Source organism: Xiphophorus couchianus, chromosome 19 (assembly GCF_001444195.1).
Source record: "Xiphophorus couchianus chromosome 19, X_couchianus-1.0, whole genome shotgun sequence".
Taxonomy (NCBI): Eukaryota; Metazoa; Chordata; class Actinopteri; order Cyprinodontiformes; family Poeciliidae; genus Xiphophorus; species Xiphophorus couchianus.
Window position 1 is genome coordinate 3,844,616 of NC_040246.1, and position 18,638 is coordinate 3,863,253.

Below are 18,638 nucleotides of genomic sequence, written 5' to 3' on the forward strand. Positions count from 1 at the left end.
TTTTCCACTCCAAAGAGTCATGTAGTGTAAAAAAAAAAAATTCAAAAACTTTTTTTTCTCTGGGTCTCAGGAGGATATGTGATCCCACAAGAGGTTTATTATCCAAGTTCTTTTTAGAAAAGAAGGGTTTCTTGCTATAAAATAATTTTCCAGAGCAAAATAAAACTTTCCGTGATCTTCTTTTAAGTGACATGTAAAGTAACTTTGGCTGAAGTTGGTAAAAGCGTGGCAGGAACAAACATTACATGTGAAATACTAAAGCCTTGTTCACTTTCTTTGCTTTACAGAATTACTTTATACAAATGTTTCACACTGTCCTGCATGTTTCAGATATTTTCCTGCTTCACCAGAATTAATTTCACTTGACGGGTGCTCAACAGGCTTTTGCTCAATTGCAAATAGCAAGAAGCAAAGCAAGAAGACCATTAGAACAGTCAGGGCAGCGTGCATTGAGGAACTATTTTAATATTGTAATAATACAACTGAATCAAAAGTTACTGTCAGAAGTGGGATTCGAACCCACGCCTCCAGGGGAGACTGCGACCTGAACGCAGCGCCTTAGACCGCTCGGCCATCCTGACTTCTGCATATCAACCAGCTGTAGAGATTTATGAACAGCACAGACACATGTATCACTTTACTGTTGGTTTATAGTATATTTATGTATAGATACAAATACACAACAGTGATTTAAGAAAAAAATAATCGCTTTATGGCTGGCAGTGCGGCAAATTTCCAAAAAAACCCGTATCATTACTTCTCTCCCTACTTTATAATGCTAAGTGTTTGTCACAATGATGAGAGGAGTGTTGCTGCTGCCCCACCTATAACTGCAACAGACAACGTAAAGGGGCTGCGTTAGAAAACGCCTTCACGTTGTTAAACTTTATTATTTAGGACCGTGTCGCTCGGCGTGCCAGCAGTTAGCTCAGCTAGCAGAAGCTCGGCGCATAGCAAGCCGCTTTGTTCTCACATAACCTGTAAGTAATTGTGTTGTGTTTCGTGTGACGTGCTGTATTCGCCCAGTGCGAACGAGACCCGGATGCACTGTTTACATTGATAAGAACAGCAGTCCGCTTACGCCAATAAAGCTAAGTTGTGCACTTAGCACTGTTGCTAATGCTAAGCTACATGCTACTACTAAGTTTTCCAGTGTTTTGGTGGTGGCGAGTATGTCTCATTTCATGTTCTGTATGTCTTACGGTCAAATTAATCTTGTTCCTAGATAGCCGGGGTAATAGTACAAGCTATGAGCTTCTCTCACTTATATTAACAGCTTTTTTACATTCAGTTTGTTGTATGAAAAATGATACATTCTCAGAAAAAAAAAAAAACCATTAAAAACGGACAACATAGGGGAAGGCCGAAATGTCTGAACTTGTCTGTGGTTTTCTTTCTACAAGCTGCACAGCTTCTGCAAATCATAGGAATGTTTGGACCTCACCTGTTCCAAACATGTGGAAGGTGTTGAAGGTGTTTCAACCGACACCTTTATTTATATTTTAAATACAGTTTATAAAAACTATATTTGGTGTCTTAAAAAAAAGTTTTTATCACATTTTGTCATGTAAGAAATGAAAGGACTAGGATATTGCAGTGTTTTATTGCTTTCCCAATAAAACACACTGACATACACTTGTCATAGTAAATGAGTAGGACATGCCCATTTGCTGGATTAACATTTACTGCAGTAAATGTATGAAGTAATGCTACTTGAGTATATATCAGTTCCTCTCTTGTGTTTTCTATCATAATAGATCACTGAGTTTCACCAGAGGGACAGAAAAGCACATTTTTCTCTCCCTTGACAGTCATGGCGTCTTCCCCTCCACACAACTTCTCCTGGGTTGAACCCAAGAAGCTGGCCGGGTTGGCCATGCCCAGGATGCCGAGTGAATACCGCTACCTGCTGGACAACGGAGTCAGACACCTCGTTTGTCTGTGCGAGAGGAAACCACCGAACCACGACACCTGCCCAGAGCTGCAGCTTCACCACATCAAGATAGCGGACTTCACTCCTCCTTCTCCCGGTCAGATTGATCAATTTCTCTCCATCGTGGAAGGAGCCAACTCCAAAGGAGAGGTAGGCGCTCATATCACGACTCTGGAAGAGTGGAGCTAATTGAGACTTTGTCAGGATATCCAGTATTTGGGGTTTAGTTTGACTTTTGACTTGAGAAACAATTTTTCCAGTCTCTCCTCAACAGCAGCACATTCTTGCTGAACATGTGGTAAAAATAAGGACTCAAGCAAAGTTGCTATTGAAATCCAGTATTTCCTGTAATCAACAGTCTAAAAGCCAACCAATCAGTATTTGTGCTTTTTGAAGTTTTTTTTGTGCTGCAAACTCAAATCTCAATGTCATTTAGTGGGATTGTGATAGACCGACACAAAGTACTGCATCATTTTAAGAAATTCAAATTTCTTTACTAATAAAAAATCTTAAATGTGTGGTGTACATTTGCCAATATTGCTTTTTCTTCCTCCATTTAAATGCTAAAAATGACACAATGGTAAATGTTACTCAAGTCTCAATTTAAAAAAAAAAGAAGAAACTTTTATTAACAAACATATTACAAATGGATAGCAAACAATGTAGAACAGATAAATATGGAGTTTAAAGGTAAAAGAGATTGAAAAATACACTACTTAGCTCTGGCCAATTAGCTAAAATTTCATTTAACACTCAAAGAACCTTGGGGGCCAAAGTGGAACATAACTGGGTCTCAATATCTTCACATTAAATGATAATTTTATTAAACATTTCAAGGATTTTTTGAAATTATTTTTATTATAAAATTTTCTTTGTCCTTTTGAAAATATTTAATGAAGTGAAAATGACCAAAAAACCCTAAAAATTCACTTTATTACACTTTAATACGTCATGCACCGTTTTGGTTCCCTAGGATGAAGAGTGTCAGTTTGTGCTTTTAACTTTAATTGCTCCAAAAAATAGTGATGCATAGAAATCTACATAATTATTCTATTCCAGAGCATTTGCATTAAAAAATATTCCACTTTGCAGTTCATTCTTGGAAAATAATAAGTTAGGATTTGTAACAAAGCCGGCATAAAAAAAAAATGGGAAAGATTTTACAAATATGAAAACTCTAGATAGGTCTGAATGCAGTGAAAGTAATTTTTTATTGTAGTCCTTTAGGATGTAGCATTTTGAGACTTAAATATAAAAACCATATAGCCAATTTAGAAGTGCCTCAAGCAGTAAAAACATCAAAACTTACGGTTGTAACATAAAAGAAAAAGGGGGGAAGCAACACACAATGCAACATGTGTATATATATAATGTGCAGGTAGAAACCAGACACAGCTTCAGCAGTTGTGTGAAAACAACAGCAAATACCTGCCTAATCCCAGGAACCAAAGCAGGGTGTGAACACTGCCGGTGGTTTGACGACGTCGTGACGTTTGTCTCCAGGGCGTGGCCGTCCACTGCATGCACGGCCACGGCAGGACGGGCACCATGCTGGCCTGCTACCTGGTCAAGAACAGGAAGATGTCCGGGGCCGACGCCATCGCAGAGATCCGCAGGATCCGGCCCGGCTCCATCGAAACCCACGAACAGGAGAAGGCCGTGGTGCAGTTCTCCCAGCGCACAAAGTAGCTTTCCTATGACGGCGAACATGAAATTATGTCTGCACTGGAACTGGATGCACTCAGTGATTTGGAAATGAGATGTGGAATTAGGGAGTGTGTGTGCTAAAAGTATATTCAATTTAAATAAATCACTAATTCTGATGTTGGCGTTACTGGGACAAAGGCTTCTGGTTTTAAAGACGCACACCCTGCCTTCTTTGTTGTACTGCACCTTAGAAAGGCGCTCATTGTTTCACATTTTGTCACCTTTCAACCAACAACTTTTAACGTGTTTTAGTCTGATTTTATCGAATTACACTTTTTGTCATGTAAAATTCTATTAAAATTCACAGAAATCTGTGCATGTAATGCAACAAGAAGTTTTTATTTTTATTTATTTTTTAAATTCTGTTCAGAGGTTTTCTTTGAGAAAACTAGGAACCTTCACTTAAGCGCTCGTTGCCAGGGAGAAAAGATGCCGACGCTCCCTTAATGTGAGCTTCTCAGGAGCCGACGCCATCTTGATTTTCTCCGACGGCTTCCTGCTAACGCAAAACCACGCAGATACTTGAAATTAGTGGTTTCCACGGACACAAGCAAGTTGCTGTGTTTCATGTATAGGGTCTGAGAATTTGTATTACTCAGGGATAAGTTTTTATTTCTTAGCATTTGTGAATGCTGAACATGTTCTGGACCCTAAACGTGCTTCAAAGTGTAAACTCACTCATCTGACGCTGCTTTCAGTCCATTTTCTCTGAGATCTGCCAAAAACATAAAAGAATGCTATTTTTGTCATGTAAAATAAAATTCACTTTTGAATGATCCTTTAATATTCTGATGATTCTCTTCACCTGGTTTCCCTTCTTGCTTGTAGGAATGCTGATTCCCTCCGTGCTTTTCCTCCTCGTTTTGTTTCCTGTTGATGTTTCCAATGGATCCGATCTTGTTCTAGACGTGGAAACATGAAAAATGACACGATGTTCAGCCAGTAGAACAGGGGAGTCTAAACTTTTCGTTTCATGGTCCAAAATTATACAGTGAAATTAACTTAAGGGCTGAAAAAAATATATATATTTTACCAACTTAACAATAAACTAATAGTTTCATCTGACTATTTCAACCAAATAGTCAGATTTGTTGATGGGAAGGGATGTGTAAATTATTCTAGATCCAAAACTTTAGGAGTTTAATACATTTCTTATTAAAAGAAATTAAACAAAAATTCTAGGTATCAATTGGTTAAAAAAAAAAAGAAACAAAATTTTGTGAATTTTGATAAATAAAATCAAGATATAGGTCGTTGTTTCTTTTAAAATTCTTGCTGTATTTAGCCAAGTGTAATAAATAAAATCAGATGCGAGTGAGGCAAAATTAGCTTTTGAGTAAAAAGTCACTTTTTCTATTCTATGCACCAGAATATGCTCCTAATGCCGCATTCACTATTTTGTAAACTTTCAAAGTTTTCCATGTGACATTTGTTCTTCAAAAGAGGCAATATTATATATTTTCCAGGTCATAATGCCATTTTGTAGCACAATCAAGTACCTATCTTGCCTTCAGTTATAAAAATGCTGCATGCATTAAACATGACTTAAAAGAAATTAAATTTGGAATTTAACGTCTTTGAAATTGGGCCTATATCTCTTTAAGAAACTCCTGCTCTTTCTGAAACCCCTCTTTTAGGAAGTCATCACAACATGGCTCCTCTATAAACCCTTTCACAACATTTTTACCAGAATTTCACTGAGAAGTAGCTCGTATGATGAGCTCAACAGTCCCACCAGGTGTTTGCTAATTGCTGCTGGCTAGTCTGAAGGAGCTGAGTGGGGGAGGGCTGCTCTGAAATGCGGAAGCTCGGAAACTGCAGCTCTGGGGCGGAGCCACGTCTCGAAGGTGGAGCTAGATCCACCCAGATGTTTTGCATGTCTGAATGGTCGATATGGAGATTAAAGCATTTCTCAAACATGAAAGAATCAAGGCGACACTCCAGGATAACGTTATAACACGATGAAAAAGTAGATTTTACATAATCCACTTAACCTCTGATGTTCTGTCCAGCTGCTGCAGGATCATCATGACGTCCAGATCTTCCTCCTCCTCCTCTTCTTCTCCCTCTCCTCTCTGCTGAATCTCCTGCACCCTCTTCTGAAACCTCCACTCCAGGTCCAGCCTCCGCAGCCTGTCCTCCTCGTCGCTCCGTTGCTCCTTGGCTCGGAGCCGCCGTGCCTCCCTCTCCAGCCGCTCCACCACCTCCTGGGCCTCCCTCCTCCAGGGGTGACGCAGCAGGACCTGGGGGTCGCTCTGGCCGCCCGGCCCCGAGCCCTTCCGCTCGGACGGAGGCTCCTGGAAGGAAACGGGCTTCGTTGGAGTGATGCACAATCGGGGTTTTTCTGACCTCTGCTGCTGCCAGAGAACCAAGGGCTGGAGCAGCGCCTTGGCCGCTGATGATGGACACGCTCGGCTTGGGGAGCTCTTTGTCTGCTCACTGGCTTTACGGAGCCGGTTCAGCACAGAGGGGCTCAGCTGGAAGGTGGTGAGAGGAGGATGTGACTGCGCGCCGCCTGCTCTGGAGACGGCGACGGGGATGTCGATGCGTATCGGCCGGGCCGACGGCGTAGGCGTGGCCTGCTGCGGAAACGGGTTCCTCCAGACGCCGGCCGGACTACGGGGCGGCTGTTTGCGGTCGGACGGGACGTAGTGTGTAGAAACGCTTGAGCGGAGAGCAACGGATCGGCAGAAATTTGTCGACTGACTGGAACTCTGGTTCCTCAGTGTGCGTGCGTTCTGCTTTTGGTCCAGCAGGGGGCCTCCAGCGTCTGCGCACAAGCTCTCCTGAGAGACAGCGTGACGCTACATGGGAGGACAAAGAGACTTTAACAGAGATTCACACCTGAACGTAGATTTATTCCTATTGTACAATTCAGCAACAGGGCAGTTTAAAGTGACTTACATCATAATAGCACTTTAAACTGCGACAGACATTACATTTTGTCAAAAGCCATCATCAAAATTGTCAAGCAAGTACATATGAAACATGTTGACCAATGTCCCAGTTATTATGAATCAAAGGCAACTCTAAAAGCATGGGTTTGTAGTGAAGACGCGATTTGATTCCGATTTTTTGGGTTCGATTCAGAAACTTTTTAAATTCAGAATCCAGTTTTTCTATTCAAACGGTTTACAGTTTCTGTTCAAATTGTGTGACTGATAAGAGAAAAAAACTGAGTAAACAAGTAGAACATTTATTTCAAATAACACCATAAGGTGTCCTACTGTAGATCGAGTTTCATCGGTTTACGTTTAAACAAAAACAGGTTTGTGTAGTAACTCAAATTAGCATGTATTAGCATGGAGCTTAGCTGCATGGCTTCTTCTCAAAACATACAGTGAGTAAGACGGCCTTCTACGGTGGCTGAGTGGGCTCATAAAGCGATATGCAGTGTACTCGCAAATATTTTTCCTCTCCTCTGGCATTTAGCCTTGATTTGGTTGTTTTGCAGTTTTCTGGACTTTTCTTGGCATAAAATCCCAATAAGACACATTCAGGTTTGTAATGTCTTTCAAAATGTGGAAAACAAGAGCTAGGAATGCTGCGTAAGTGTTTTTGTCAAAGAGTTGCATCAACATACCATGAAGCCTCTCCTGCTGTCGCTCTGCTCACTTGAAGGATTCACAGCCATCGTAAACGGTTGCGTCGGCCGCTTCGGCTCAAAATCAGACTTGTCCTTGGACTTAGAGTTCGGCAGCGTCAGGTATTCTCTGGGATGCGTCTGCAAGAAGGTAGCAAACAAATGCGAGACTGTAAGGGGAGAACACAGAAAAAAAAAAATCTATTCAACGTCTGAAATTCTCACATCGGCACAAAGGTTGTCGCTGGAAACGGATGAAAAGCTGTTTCCTCTCACCCCGGGGTCAAAGAGTTCACCTTCGTCCTCCGGGCAAAAGCCAGCTGGAGTAAAAGGGAAAGCAAATGAATGCGGAGCTGCCCTTTTTTCACGCATTAAATGGACTTCACAAACAGGAATGTGCCCAGCAGCTAAAAAGTCACGAACAAAAAGGTCACCCACCGGTCACGTTGGGGTCGGAGCGATAAAGCTGTCGGTATTTCTGCGCCCTCTGGTCTTTGTTTCTCTTGCGGCCTCCGTGGTTTCTCTCCGAGGGGCTGAGATCCACAACGCAGTATAGTGTGGAAACGCCGTCTTGTGAGACAATAAAAGGTTCAAATCAGGTCCTAAAATGTAAAAGAAAAAATAAAATTAAGGAAGAAACTGTGTAGGTGAGGTATCCTTACCCAGTCTTAAATGGCTGCTGCTTGTTTCGTTTTCCGGGAACGATTCGTTCAGTAGGTTCCCGAGACCTCGGTAAATCGCTGCAAACTTCTCCACCTGTAAGCTGACGACGGGGCCGGTGCGCATCATGATGGCTGCTGCGCTAAATGAGTCAAAGAGGTTTATGAAAGCTAACGTGGCGCTACCGCTAACTGTACACAGAAGGTGAAATATTATCATGTGGCATTATCGTATTTGGTTCAAGGTGTTGAAATCCAGTCTGATATGTTCACTGTTTTTGTTCCAACTATTGTTAGCAACACAAGATGATAATCATGCATTTCTCTCTATTTTAGACATTTAAATGCTAAAGGGACACATTGTTATTTCACACTATGAGTGCCTCTGGGTAACCTAGAAGCAAACAGTCAGAAGCTGGGCCTTTAGAAAAGGCTCACAGGGGCATTGTGCCTTATATAAAAGTCATTTCAAGAGTGGACATTTTTTTTATGTATACAATACTGAACTATTTGAAAATTCTGAAGTTATAGTACATCTGGTAGGGACCAACATGGAGCCAGCTCATGTGAGACATTTTAAACCACCCAATAATGTTTAGCGCTACCTGTTCAAGTACTGTACTTTGCATGAATAAGATGCTTTTTTTTTTTTTGCTTTTGGAATAGGGTACCAAAACTGGCTCTAGCCCAGGGCCTTTTATCAGTCTACATCCAGCCCTGGCCAGAAGCAAAAACTTTCACTACATGTTAGAGAAACGTTGCCGGACATTAGCTCTTCATGACTTTAACAAGACAAACTAAGTACTAGAACCATAAAAACAGATTTTTATGTAATAATGACACAAATTAAACAATTAATTTCGGGGTTCCAAAACGAATCTCCTGTGTGTACATCATGAATCAACCGTTGTGTCATACTTGCTATCAGATCCAGCTACCTGTCTTGGCTGAGTCCGACCAGGCTGTGACCGTCCACACTGAGCAGCCGATCTCCAGCTGCCAGCTTACCGCTCTAAACGCAGTAAAGACACGTCTGCATTTCTTATCTTGTTTTTTAAAAAAAACACACACAAAACAAAATATTCCTTGGAGTGAAAGCCGAATGAGAAAAGTGTCAGTCTCACCATTTCGGCGGGTCCTCCCTGGACCACAGATTTGACGTAGATGCCGAGGTTACTCTGGCCTGCTCCCTGCGGCACAACATTACAGCCATGTTCACTCACTGAGTCGCTCCATCGTAGACAGTTTTCACGTTTAAACTGTTTTCACCTTGGCTGCCACAATACTGACTCCCATCCCACTGTTCAGAGGCTTGTGCAAAGTGACCTTCTCAACCTCGGGCTGCCTGTGCGCTGCCTGACGAAAAAAAGATGTACAAAAGAAACATAAGTTAGTGTTTAAAAATTGGGGCTGGAGCGATTAGTTGGATTAATCGTGATTAATCGATTGTTGAAATAATTGTCAACTAATTTAGTAATCGATTAATCTTTAACTGGAGTATAGAGACTCAAAAAAAGAGGCAATTTGCTGAGAGAACAACACAGTCAACGCAGTAATTAAGTTAAATCTGTACAAAAAAAATACAGATTTTGCATTTAAGATAGAAATAAAAACAACCTTTGCACTCCACAAGTGGCTTAGTTTTAGATTCACCAGGTTAAAATTCTGTAAAAATATTCCTTTTAAGCACTTTTGCTAGCTGATAATCGTTTAAACCAAAAAAAAAAAAACATCGACAGATTATTACTACTCTACATTTGTAATATCCTTTGCTGCGAATGATCGAGCGTATTGGAAAGGACTGCTATGTTATTGCAGTTTAGGCTATAAAATCTTCACTTTCTTATTCAAAAAAGAACTTGAATTATTTGTTTATGTCTAATATTGTACAGGCAATGCTTTAGCGCCTAAATAAAAAATCTACAGAATGTGCCAATTTTTAAAACTCCAATTGTGTCCATGTTAATTTGACTTATGAAGCACTTTAAAAACAGATATTAACTGCACCAAAGTGCTGTACGGTATTCATAAAACACAGATAATACACAATTAATCAACTAATCGTGAGTTTAAAAGATAAGACTAATCGATTACTAAAATAATCATTAGTTGCAGCCCTATTAAAACATAAAATATCTGGCGTCTCTTTCCTCTTTACCAAGTAGAAATCCCCATCGGTGTGTGTGTTTTCAGTAAAATGCAGCGTCCAGTCTCCTTGGGAATCAGCCACAGACGTCAAACAGCAGAGACCTGCAAGACGGAGAATGACACAACTAACTGATATGTTCAGAATAAAATACAATCCAACTCTGTCTGAATCCAAGGTCTCTCCCACCTTTCTGACAGATTGGCTCCAGAAACTCTCTGAACCCCTGAGGGACTCCTCTCAGCGTCTCACAGGAGTATCCTCCCTGCGGCAGCAGGAAAGGCAGCAGCAGGTCGAGGCTCTCCGTCAGCCGGAGCTCGCCACCTTCGCTGTGAATCAGGTTATCGGCCGAGGCCTTGGCAGCCTTCGCCACGGCATCCGTCAAGTCCTGCGTCGGGAGCGACGAGGGAGAGGAAAGAGTTGATGCGAATGTCATGTTTCCCTCAAGAGAGGGAACGCCCAATCCGCCTGCGATGATTCTGAGCAAGATGACCGTGACCTTTGACATCCGTAGATGGAGATGTAACATCGGAACAGATGTGAGTAACGGCTCTGCCATGCAGTTGTTTCCTTTAGGATGTCAACGCCAACGCTCTGGGCAGCACTGGGTTTCAGGCATTTGTTGTTGCTGCCTGATTTAGGATGATTTCTCTTCAGGCTTAGATTCAATTTGAATCACAAAGGAAAAACAAACTTAATGTTTCAAAGAGACCTCTTCGGGAAGGTTTTCCTGTAGAGGTCAGTATCGCAGGGGTTTTAGGAAGCCTCTGACTGACAACACTCTGCTGTTGTGTGACAGCGTCATGAAGAGGATCCTCAGAACAGAACCAGCCCTCTTTATAAGCCTGTTAAACATCTGGTTTATGTAATTTTACTTATTTGTATTTTATGAAAAAATATGGTTGAGTCAAATTTAACTCCAGTCATGAATGTGTTGCTTTGTTTTCTTTCCCCACTAATAATCTAAACCTGCAGCGTCTCAAAAGTTTTCACACCCCTCACACTTCTTCATGTTTTGCAGAAACATCCGCAATCCTCAGAGTATTCTGCTGTGAGTTTATGCAACAATCCACACCAGTCTGATGCATTATCATGAAACAGAAGGGAAATCAAAATCAAGGCATTACGCAAATAAAATCTGGAAAGTGTGGTGTACATGTGTATTTAAACCAGCCTTTAGAAATTTTTTCCAAGAATGTTTCTTTATCATTTTGCACGTCTGGATCATGAATTTCTTGCCCATTCCTCTTTGCAAAACAGCTCAGGTTCAGTCGAACTGGATGAAGAGAAGCATTCTCAAATGATTTTAGGTCTGGACTTTGACTAGCCCAATATACATACATATGGATATGTTTCAGTTTCATCTATCTTTCCATCAGTTTTGCCCAGCTTCCCTGCCCTTGGTGATGAAACATGCTCCCACAGCATGATGCTGCCACCACTGTGCTTCTCAATGAGGAAGGTGTGCAGCGTTCATTTTCTGTGGCTTTCGCTAAACATTTATTTTGGGATAAAATTACACAGAAGTGTGTCTATTGTCCTTCTGAAGACATTTGGTTTCACTGGCTTTTATTTTGAACTATCAGAGTAAATGCACCCCACACTTTTCAGATTTTTATTTGCAAGAAGGAAAAGAAAAAGCACTTACAGTCATATTTTTTCATCTGCTTTGCAATTATGCACATGCTTGTGTTAGTCTGACACTTTAAATCCTAAAAAAAAGAAAATAACCAGAAGTGTGTGGCTGTAATTTTACACAATGTGGGAAAAGTTCAAGGGGTGTGAATACTTTAAGCAGGAAACCGTATAAGTTGTCCACTCGAAGCCAAAGCACTGATGTCCTTCATGTATTATGCATCTTTACATCGGTCATTGTTACTATTAATTATTCATGCTTTTAAATCAATGAGCACAGCCAGAAGCTTTGGCCAGTTTCAAAAACCCTCGCTGGAAATCTTTTACGTTTTTGTTTTCAGTCTGAAAAAAATACAAACCCTGTCCTTTTTGACAGTGACATCTGTGGGTGGTGTGGGTCAGCGAAGTGGAGGACTACTCACAGGGGGGATCTGAGGCTCGCTGGGTCCGTACATGTACCCGTCCATCAACATGCGCAGCTGCAGCGAGTTCAGCTTGAAACAGGAAGTCTGGATGTCCTTAGCGTCCGAAGCCGAGTACTTATTCATTGTCAGGAGCGTGGTCGCCTAGCAACAAGTCAGGCAATACTATTTTAGCATCCAAGGAGACAGAATCAACCTTGGTAAAAAAAAATAATAATAATAAACTGACATATTGATTAGCAAAGCAGGGTGTCAGACCTGCATTATGTGTCCCAGATGGCAGTCGGCAGCCAGCTCCAGGCCCTGCCTCTCCGCCCAGGCCTCGATGGGGGTCAGCCTCTGACGCAGTGCGGCCCCCCAGTAGTGAGAGCGCAGGCCCGGCGTGCCGGGTTCTGGCGCCATGAGCTGATTAAACAGCCAAGCGCTGATGAAGTGGAAGAGCTGAGAGAAGAGCTGGATGGTGAGGGCCGGGTTGACGTGGCACCGGCGCAGAAGAGACATGGCGTTCATCAAGGTGTCCAACACCATTTCTGCGGTCAGACCGAGATACGTCACGACATCGTAAGGTCCGTTGAATCTGTTGAATTATCTAGTTTGATCAATTTCTGTTTTAAAACGTGCCTATGCCGGCCGGGAGAGCGCCGTGTCGCTCAGGATCAGTGAGGAAAGTTGGCAGGTGTTTCCTCAACTCGCCCTGTAGGCAACGGAGCAGGAAGCTACAAACAAACAAGCAGAAGATACATGTTGGTATTTAATCCATCTGGGCAAAGATGCAAGGTTCTGTTAATCTGATTGTTGTTAAAACATAATCTGTTTAAGGAGTTACACTCTGGTGAAGTAAAAAAGAATCTTAAAATGGCCTCTTATAAGTCAGCAAGCAGCTTCATTATGGCGTTCCTCATGGTCTCGTTTTAGGCCCCTTTCTTTTCCCCCCACAGATGCTCAGTCTGTGGCGATTCTTTCAGGAAACACAACACCGGATTCTGTTGTTACGTTGACGAAGCCGCGTTGTAATCACCAGTAATACACACATTACTATTCAGCTGCTTAAAGTGCGAAATCGCTTCAAAAAATTTCCTTCTGCAGCAATAAATGCTTCCTGTTGGTATATATTGTTTGCAAAACGACAAGCCTGTGGCGTCAGAGGTCTGTGTTCATCCGTCCGTACCTGTAGGTGTTGTGCACATGGTGGGACAGATCCAGCTGACTTTGCTTCGTGAACGGGCCAAGGTCTTTGTCGTTCTTCAGAAAGTTCAGCAGCTCCGAGGAATTGGCCAACCAGAAGGCGAGAACCCCGGCGACGGCCCGGTGCCTCTGCGGAGCCAATCACAGCAACAGATTGGTTTCAGCAAACTTGCAAATGTTCAACTGTGAGATTTTGCTATTTTTAAAATGTTTTTATTTTTTATTTTTGATTGTTTACTTGACAGGGACAGATGCGAGAAACTTAGATCAAGTCAATCTAATGTCAGCATCAAAGTGTTTATTACCATAGCTACTCTGCAAAGACAAAGCCCTTCAAACGTTATTTAATTTAATCGTTCTTAAGCCATGAAGTAAACATTTTAAAATGTCTTAAAATCAGATGGTAAGGATGAATACTAGAGGTTAGAACTCTTAACAGAGAAGGCTTTCTGTCCAAAGATTGTAAACAAAATCATATTATACAGTCATGATTAATGCTGCATCTTGCATTCGATTTCTATACAAATGTATAATTGTATGTAATGCACATATGAAACAGTTTTTAATTTGTTTGAAACAATTAATATTACACTGTATTGTTTTTGAAATTGTCTGTATGTTTATAAAATCGTCATGGATAATGATTATTATTATTATTTATTTATTTTTATTTTATTTTTTTAAATCTATTTTCCCAATTTACTTTTGGCAACAACAACAACAACAACAACAACAACAACATAAAGCTTAGGCCATTTTTGTTTTTAGGAACTTGATGAAATTTAAGTTGATGATGTAGCAACAAGCCAATGAGTTTAAATTCTACAAGTGAATTCTGGGTAAAATGTTTTATGTTTCTCCACCGTTTTAGATTGGAAACAGATCAAACTAACCAAACGAGGAAGAGGCTGACAAACTACAAATTTACGTGCGCTGAAACAAAAGTTTTTTATGAACTCGCCTGGATGACCTTTCCCATCATGGTCGCCATTTTGTTTGTGATCGACGTTACGGGGTGCGTGCTTGCAGACGACGGAGAGCCTCCGCTGCGCCGGCGCCGCAGGGCGAAGCGACTCGCAGCGTAGAGGATGTAAGCGGGGGACAGCTTGAAGTGAACCGTGGAGCTGTTGGTGTAATTTATGACTGCGGACAGGAAGGGCTCCTCGGCTGAAATGTACGAGGCGCCAGCAGGGGGCAGGAGGACAACATCACAAACACACAGCAGCAGCAGCAGCTTTCAGAGGTTGTGATTCAGACTCACCATCGTCGCAGATCTTTACTCTAACCGGTAATCCAGGTTGATCTGAAGAGTCTGAGTGAATTAAAGATGAAATGAGTTGTGAAACTTGTGAAACAAATGGGGACGTACAGTATCTGCTGTTTATATTACCTTCAGGAATCTGATTTCTTTTGTGTTTTTCGCAACGTCTCAGAGGCTCAAGGCTGGACGAGCGGTCGCTGTTGTACAGCAGATCTTCAGCTGGTCTGGGCGTTGATTTAAAAACAGAAGATGTTATTCTGATAGTTTGAACAAACACAAAGTGAGTACTTACCCGTCCTCGCCCTCTGACGCCCTCTCTGCTCCGCTGGCTCGGCTTTCCTCTTTCTTTTTCCCTTTTCTTGACAGTGTCCTCTTGATGGTTTGAAGAAGGCCTTCTTTTTCTTTCTCATAATAACTTTCCTTTATGAATAAACATATGAACGGAGAGGATTGGTAGCGTATGTGTAATGGCCATATGTGCAAACGAGCAGAAGTTTAAAAGATTAAACAGTTTCTTAATGATTTGAACAAGGGACCGGACAGATGATTTCCAGCTTTGTCCCTGGAAATCGGATCCTAAGCGTGCTTAAGTGTTACTATGTCATACCAATTGCAACACTCTTCAGAGTGGATTCTGTTACTGAGGGAAGAAGACTCAAAGTGTGGGTGTAAAAGAGCGTAAACAGTAATTTAATAGAAAACTGACTTTATTGCTCAATGTGTCTTTTTTTGTCCATTTATGAATGCTTTGAGAATGTTTCGGAAAGTTTGGTAAACAGGCCAATCAACCTACAGTTGCTGTTTAACATCAGTTAAAAGAAGCTGAGCCTGGGAATCCAATGCTAATATTTCTAATATAACATAAAGAAAGGTTGAAATGGCAGCTTCAGTTTATTTTGTCTTTATTTTTAAATCGTTAGCCTCCGTCTTACAACGACTGGCCTCCCAAACTGGGAAAGGCTGGGAAAAAAATATTTTCAAAGCTAATTTTAATAAAAGCAGAAATTAAAATTGTATCAAATCTGGGTAAGCAGGTCAAAGGTTTAGCAATGAATCTTTTATCGGTGAATGTTTTTTTTTTAAATATTTAATTGAAGCTTTCATTGTTTTTGAAGCGTATTGGAGGGCAGGGTTACCTCCAATCTCTCCTGGGCTTTTTTGAGCACAAACTGCCCTTCTCGGTTGTCCGAGGTCCAGCTCAATTGTACGACCAGAGGTCTCTCATCCAGGTCCAACTTACGTTCTTGTATATGAGAAGAAAAAATAAATAAAAATAGGGAAAGGGCAGCTTTGAAAGCAAATCAGAATATGACACTTCTCTTGACTCTCGCCATTGGTACATGAATACTAATTATAATAAAATGGCGTTCATAAAAGGAGTCTGGTTTTTACAACACAGCCTGGTTGTTCATTCACTCACTCCTAAACACCAGAGGACAATGCAGAACAAAAGATGAGAAACCAAGTAAAGAACGAAAGTAGAACATCTCAGCATTAGCAACTCATGATGCCTCATGACACAAATGAACAAAAAAAAAAGTTATTACATGGTGACATCACCAAACTCGTCATATATATTAAAGAGGCGATGAATAATAAGATCACCAGTACGTTGGGCGTAGCACTCAGAAATACTTTTGAAGCAGCATGTTGAAGCATCTTTAAGTGATCTCAGTAATTTAACATTAAACAGTTTTGTTGAATCTATTCGTGTAGCATGAGATGAGGCATAATCTCAAAGCAGATGAATAAAGGTATTGCAGGTGTTGTACAAATCTGTCATAACTTAACCACAAGCAGTTTGGAAGCTATTTTAAAGGCTGGAAGATGATTTATGAATAAATGAATTATTAATCCATTAGCAATGCAATCGGCTCAATTCAGAAGGTCATTGGTTGCTGCTGTAGGGACTTAAAACATGCTTGTCCACGTAGGAAACGGAGGAACAGCAGAGTCAGGGGTGGAAACAGCAGCTTCAGTTATCCAGGAGCAGGTTATCACCAGAATGGCCTTCTTACCTTGATTTGCGTGGATCTCATAGAGAGAATATTTTGTCGACAGCATCTTCATATCCGGCCTGAACTTCTCTGAAAGCGTCTCAATGACCTCGCGAGTCGACAAGCTGCTGCAAACCCGCAGGCACTTTGTGGCCACGCTGCCTTCTTCTTTGTGATCCTCGAAGGAGAAGCGGATCACGCCATGAAACGCCAGGTTCTGTTAGAACACAGAGGGTCACTGAAAAGCCCCAAAAAGGTCGCTTTTAAAATACTCATGTAAGCGATCAGGGCCAAATCCGTTTCATTTCATCTCAGTGTCTGATCCAGCTTTTACTTGAAAGCCTCTAAGTTTGTTTTTTAAATTTTTTTCTGGAGAAAAGCACTAAACAAACACTAGCATGAAGACCAAGGACATCATCACGTGTAACGCGGTGGTGGTAGCATCATGCTAGGGGGACAGCTTGCTTCAGACTGACGCCAGCCCTGAACATCTCCAGTCATGTGCCAGAATGTCCTAGTCAAAGTCCAAAGCTAAATACTGTTGGAGTAGTTTTGAAAGGCACTACTTACATGTGGCATGTTGCAGCAGCATTAAGCTTTATTGAGAAATGGACAATGTACAGCTCAAACATAAACGCCACTTTTTGAGGAGCTGCGCCAGATTACAGCAAAAGTTACCTTAACAGGTTAGAAAAACGGTTATATAATACAATCATACATCACTGATACATTCATACAGTTAATGATTACATATCTGAGAAGTTCTTAACAAATTTCAATACACCTTATGCACTGATTCATCTCCTTTCAATTGAATGAAAACTTGGATCAAGATGTTCTATTTAAAGTTTTTTCAGATAACAATAATATAATTATTTGAATAATCCTGTCTATAACTATCTATATAACTGACTGAGTGTGGCACGAGTTTAATTCTAGGTTTTGCGTGACATCCTGACTGATCTCACCTCGTCAGGTTGGCTGATCTCAAACAAGTCCAGTCTGTCGCTGTTCCACTGACTGATGGCCTCGGCCAGTTTCTCCCGTTCCTTCGTCTCCTGCATCTTCCCGCCTAAAAACCGCTTTTCCAAACCGGCAAAGTTTTACTCAGAAAGCGAGATGGAGGAAAGACAAACCAAAACGTTGTGCCAGGAGCAGCGCTGCCTCGGCGTGCTCCCACGTCGTTATGAGCTGTCCTCTGTGGGAAGCTGTTAAAAATAATCGTCTAATTTTGCCCCCCGTCCGCGAGCCCACCGCAACGCTCTGCCCTCATTTAACAGGTCAGTGAAGCTACACTGAATGGGGCAAAAAAAAAAGAAAAGGAAAACTAATTATAAACGTGACAAAGACAAAAGGGCCTTAATTGCTGGCACCAAATGCGACCTTTTTTTTTTTTTTTTTTACTTCGTTTTCCCAACGAAACCCAACTTTGCAGTAAATCCAGCGCGTCGGTTTTGATAACAACAGGATGCAGGCATCTCCACGGCCGTCACTTTCATTCCTCTTGTCTCAGCGGTGAACGCTGAGGCTCGAGTGAATCCCACTTCTCATGCATGCCAGTAGATTTCTTCGCGGCTTACATGATGCCTTCCCATTCATCCGCCACCGTGTATATGGGCCATCTTTTGTTGGCTGCTTCAAAGTCCTCTGGGTAAACGTTCAACAGAACTAAAGCCACGACAATGGCAGCCCTCCGTTAAGTTCAACAACACTGAACAATCACAGGTATTGTTGTCTGGATGGCGACCCAGACAGAAAGTTATGGACCTAGAGAAAGTCTTTATATCCACCGACACAAAGTAGCACAGAGTGTCATTTAACACCTATGTGCTCCTGCTGGCTCAGGCTGCACACAGGAAATAAGATGAGTTACCAAAACTACACAGATGATACACAGATCCACATTATAGTGCTAGCAGTAACTCCGAACCAGTCCGAATAGATCAAGAGTGTCGAACTCATTGTCATTTTGTTCCATATCAAAAATCTGAACGTTCTTAAAGGGGCCGGTGGTGCCAGAATGTATTGATAAAACCAATTCAACTGTTAAAGTATCAACAAATACCTGTTTGTTTCAGCATTCAGTAAGGATTTCTTAAAATTAAATCAT

At 41.5% G+C, this 18,638-nt stretch overlaps 2 protein-coding genes and 1 non-coding gene across 3 annotated transcripts; 1 reads left to right on the plus strand and 2 right to left on the minus strand.

Annotated features, from left to right (window-relative positions):
- Nucleotides 1-498: 498 nt before the first annotated feature.
- On the minus strand, nt 499-581 carry trnal-cag (transfer RNA leucine (anticodon CAG)). The gene has a single exon. It is a non-coding gene; the product is annotated as a tRNA-Leu (tRNA).
- A 39-nt stretch (nt 582-620) lies between these two features.
- On the plus strand, nt 621-4,424 carry dusp23b (dual specificity phosphatase 23b). Its single transcript, XM_028001203.1, has 3 exons — nt 621-980; nt 1,758-2,083; nt 3,437-4,424. The coding sequence occupies exons 2-3, from the start codon at nt 1,814-1,816 to the stop codon at nt 3,620-3,622; spliced, it is 456 nt and encodes a 151-aa protein (XP_027857004.1). The 5' UTR covers nt 621-980; nt 1,758-1,813; the 3' UTR covers nt 3,623-4,424.
- afdnb (afadin, adherens junction formation factor b) lies at nt 4,000-18,638 on the minus strand. Its single transcript, XM_028001065.1, has 21 exons — nt 17,497-18,638; nt 16,550-16,745; nt 15,668-15,774; nt 14,824-14,951; nt 14,532-14,755; nt 14,223-14,437; nt 13,254-13,399; nt 12,344-12,662; nt 12,086-12,229; nt 10,218-10,416; nt 10,041-10,132; nt 9,152-9,238; nt 9,007-9,072; nt 8,821-8,894; nt 7,886-8,025; nt 7,662-7,793; nt 7,449-7,543; nt 7,224-7,364; nt 5,635-6,444; nt 4,446-4,542; nt 4,000-4,355 (listed from the first exon to the last, which is right to left on the minus strand). Exons 1-21 carry the CDS (start codon nt 17,590-17,592, stop codon nt 4,315-4,317), a joined length of 3,549 nt encoding a protein of 1,182 aa, XP_027856866.1. The 5' UTR covers nt 17,593-18,638; the 3' UTR covers nt 4,000-4,314.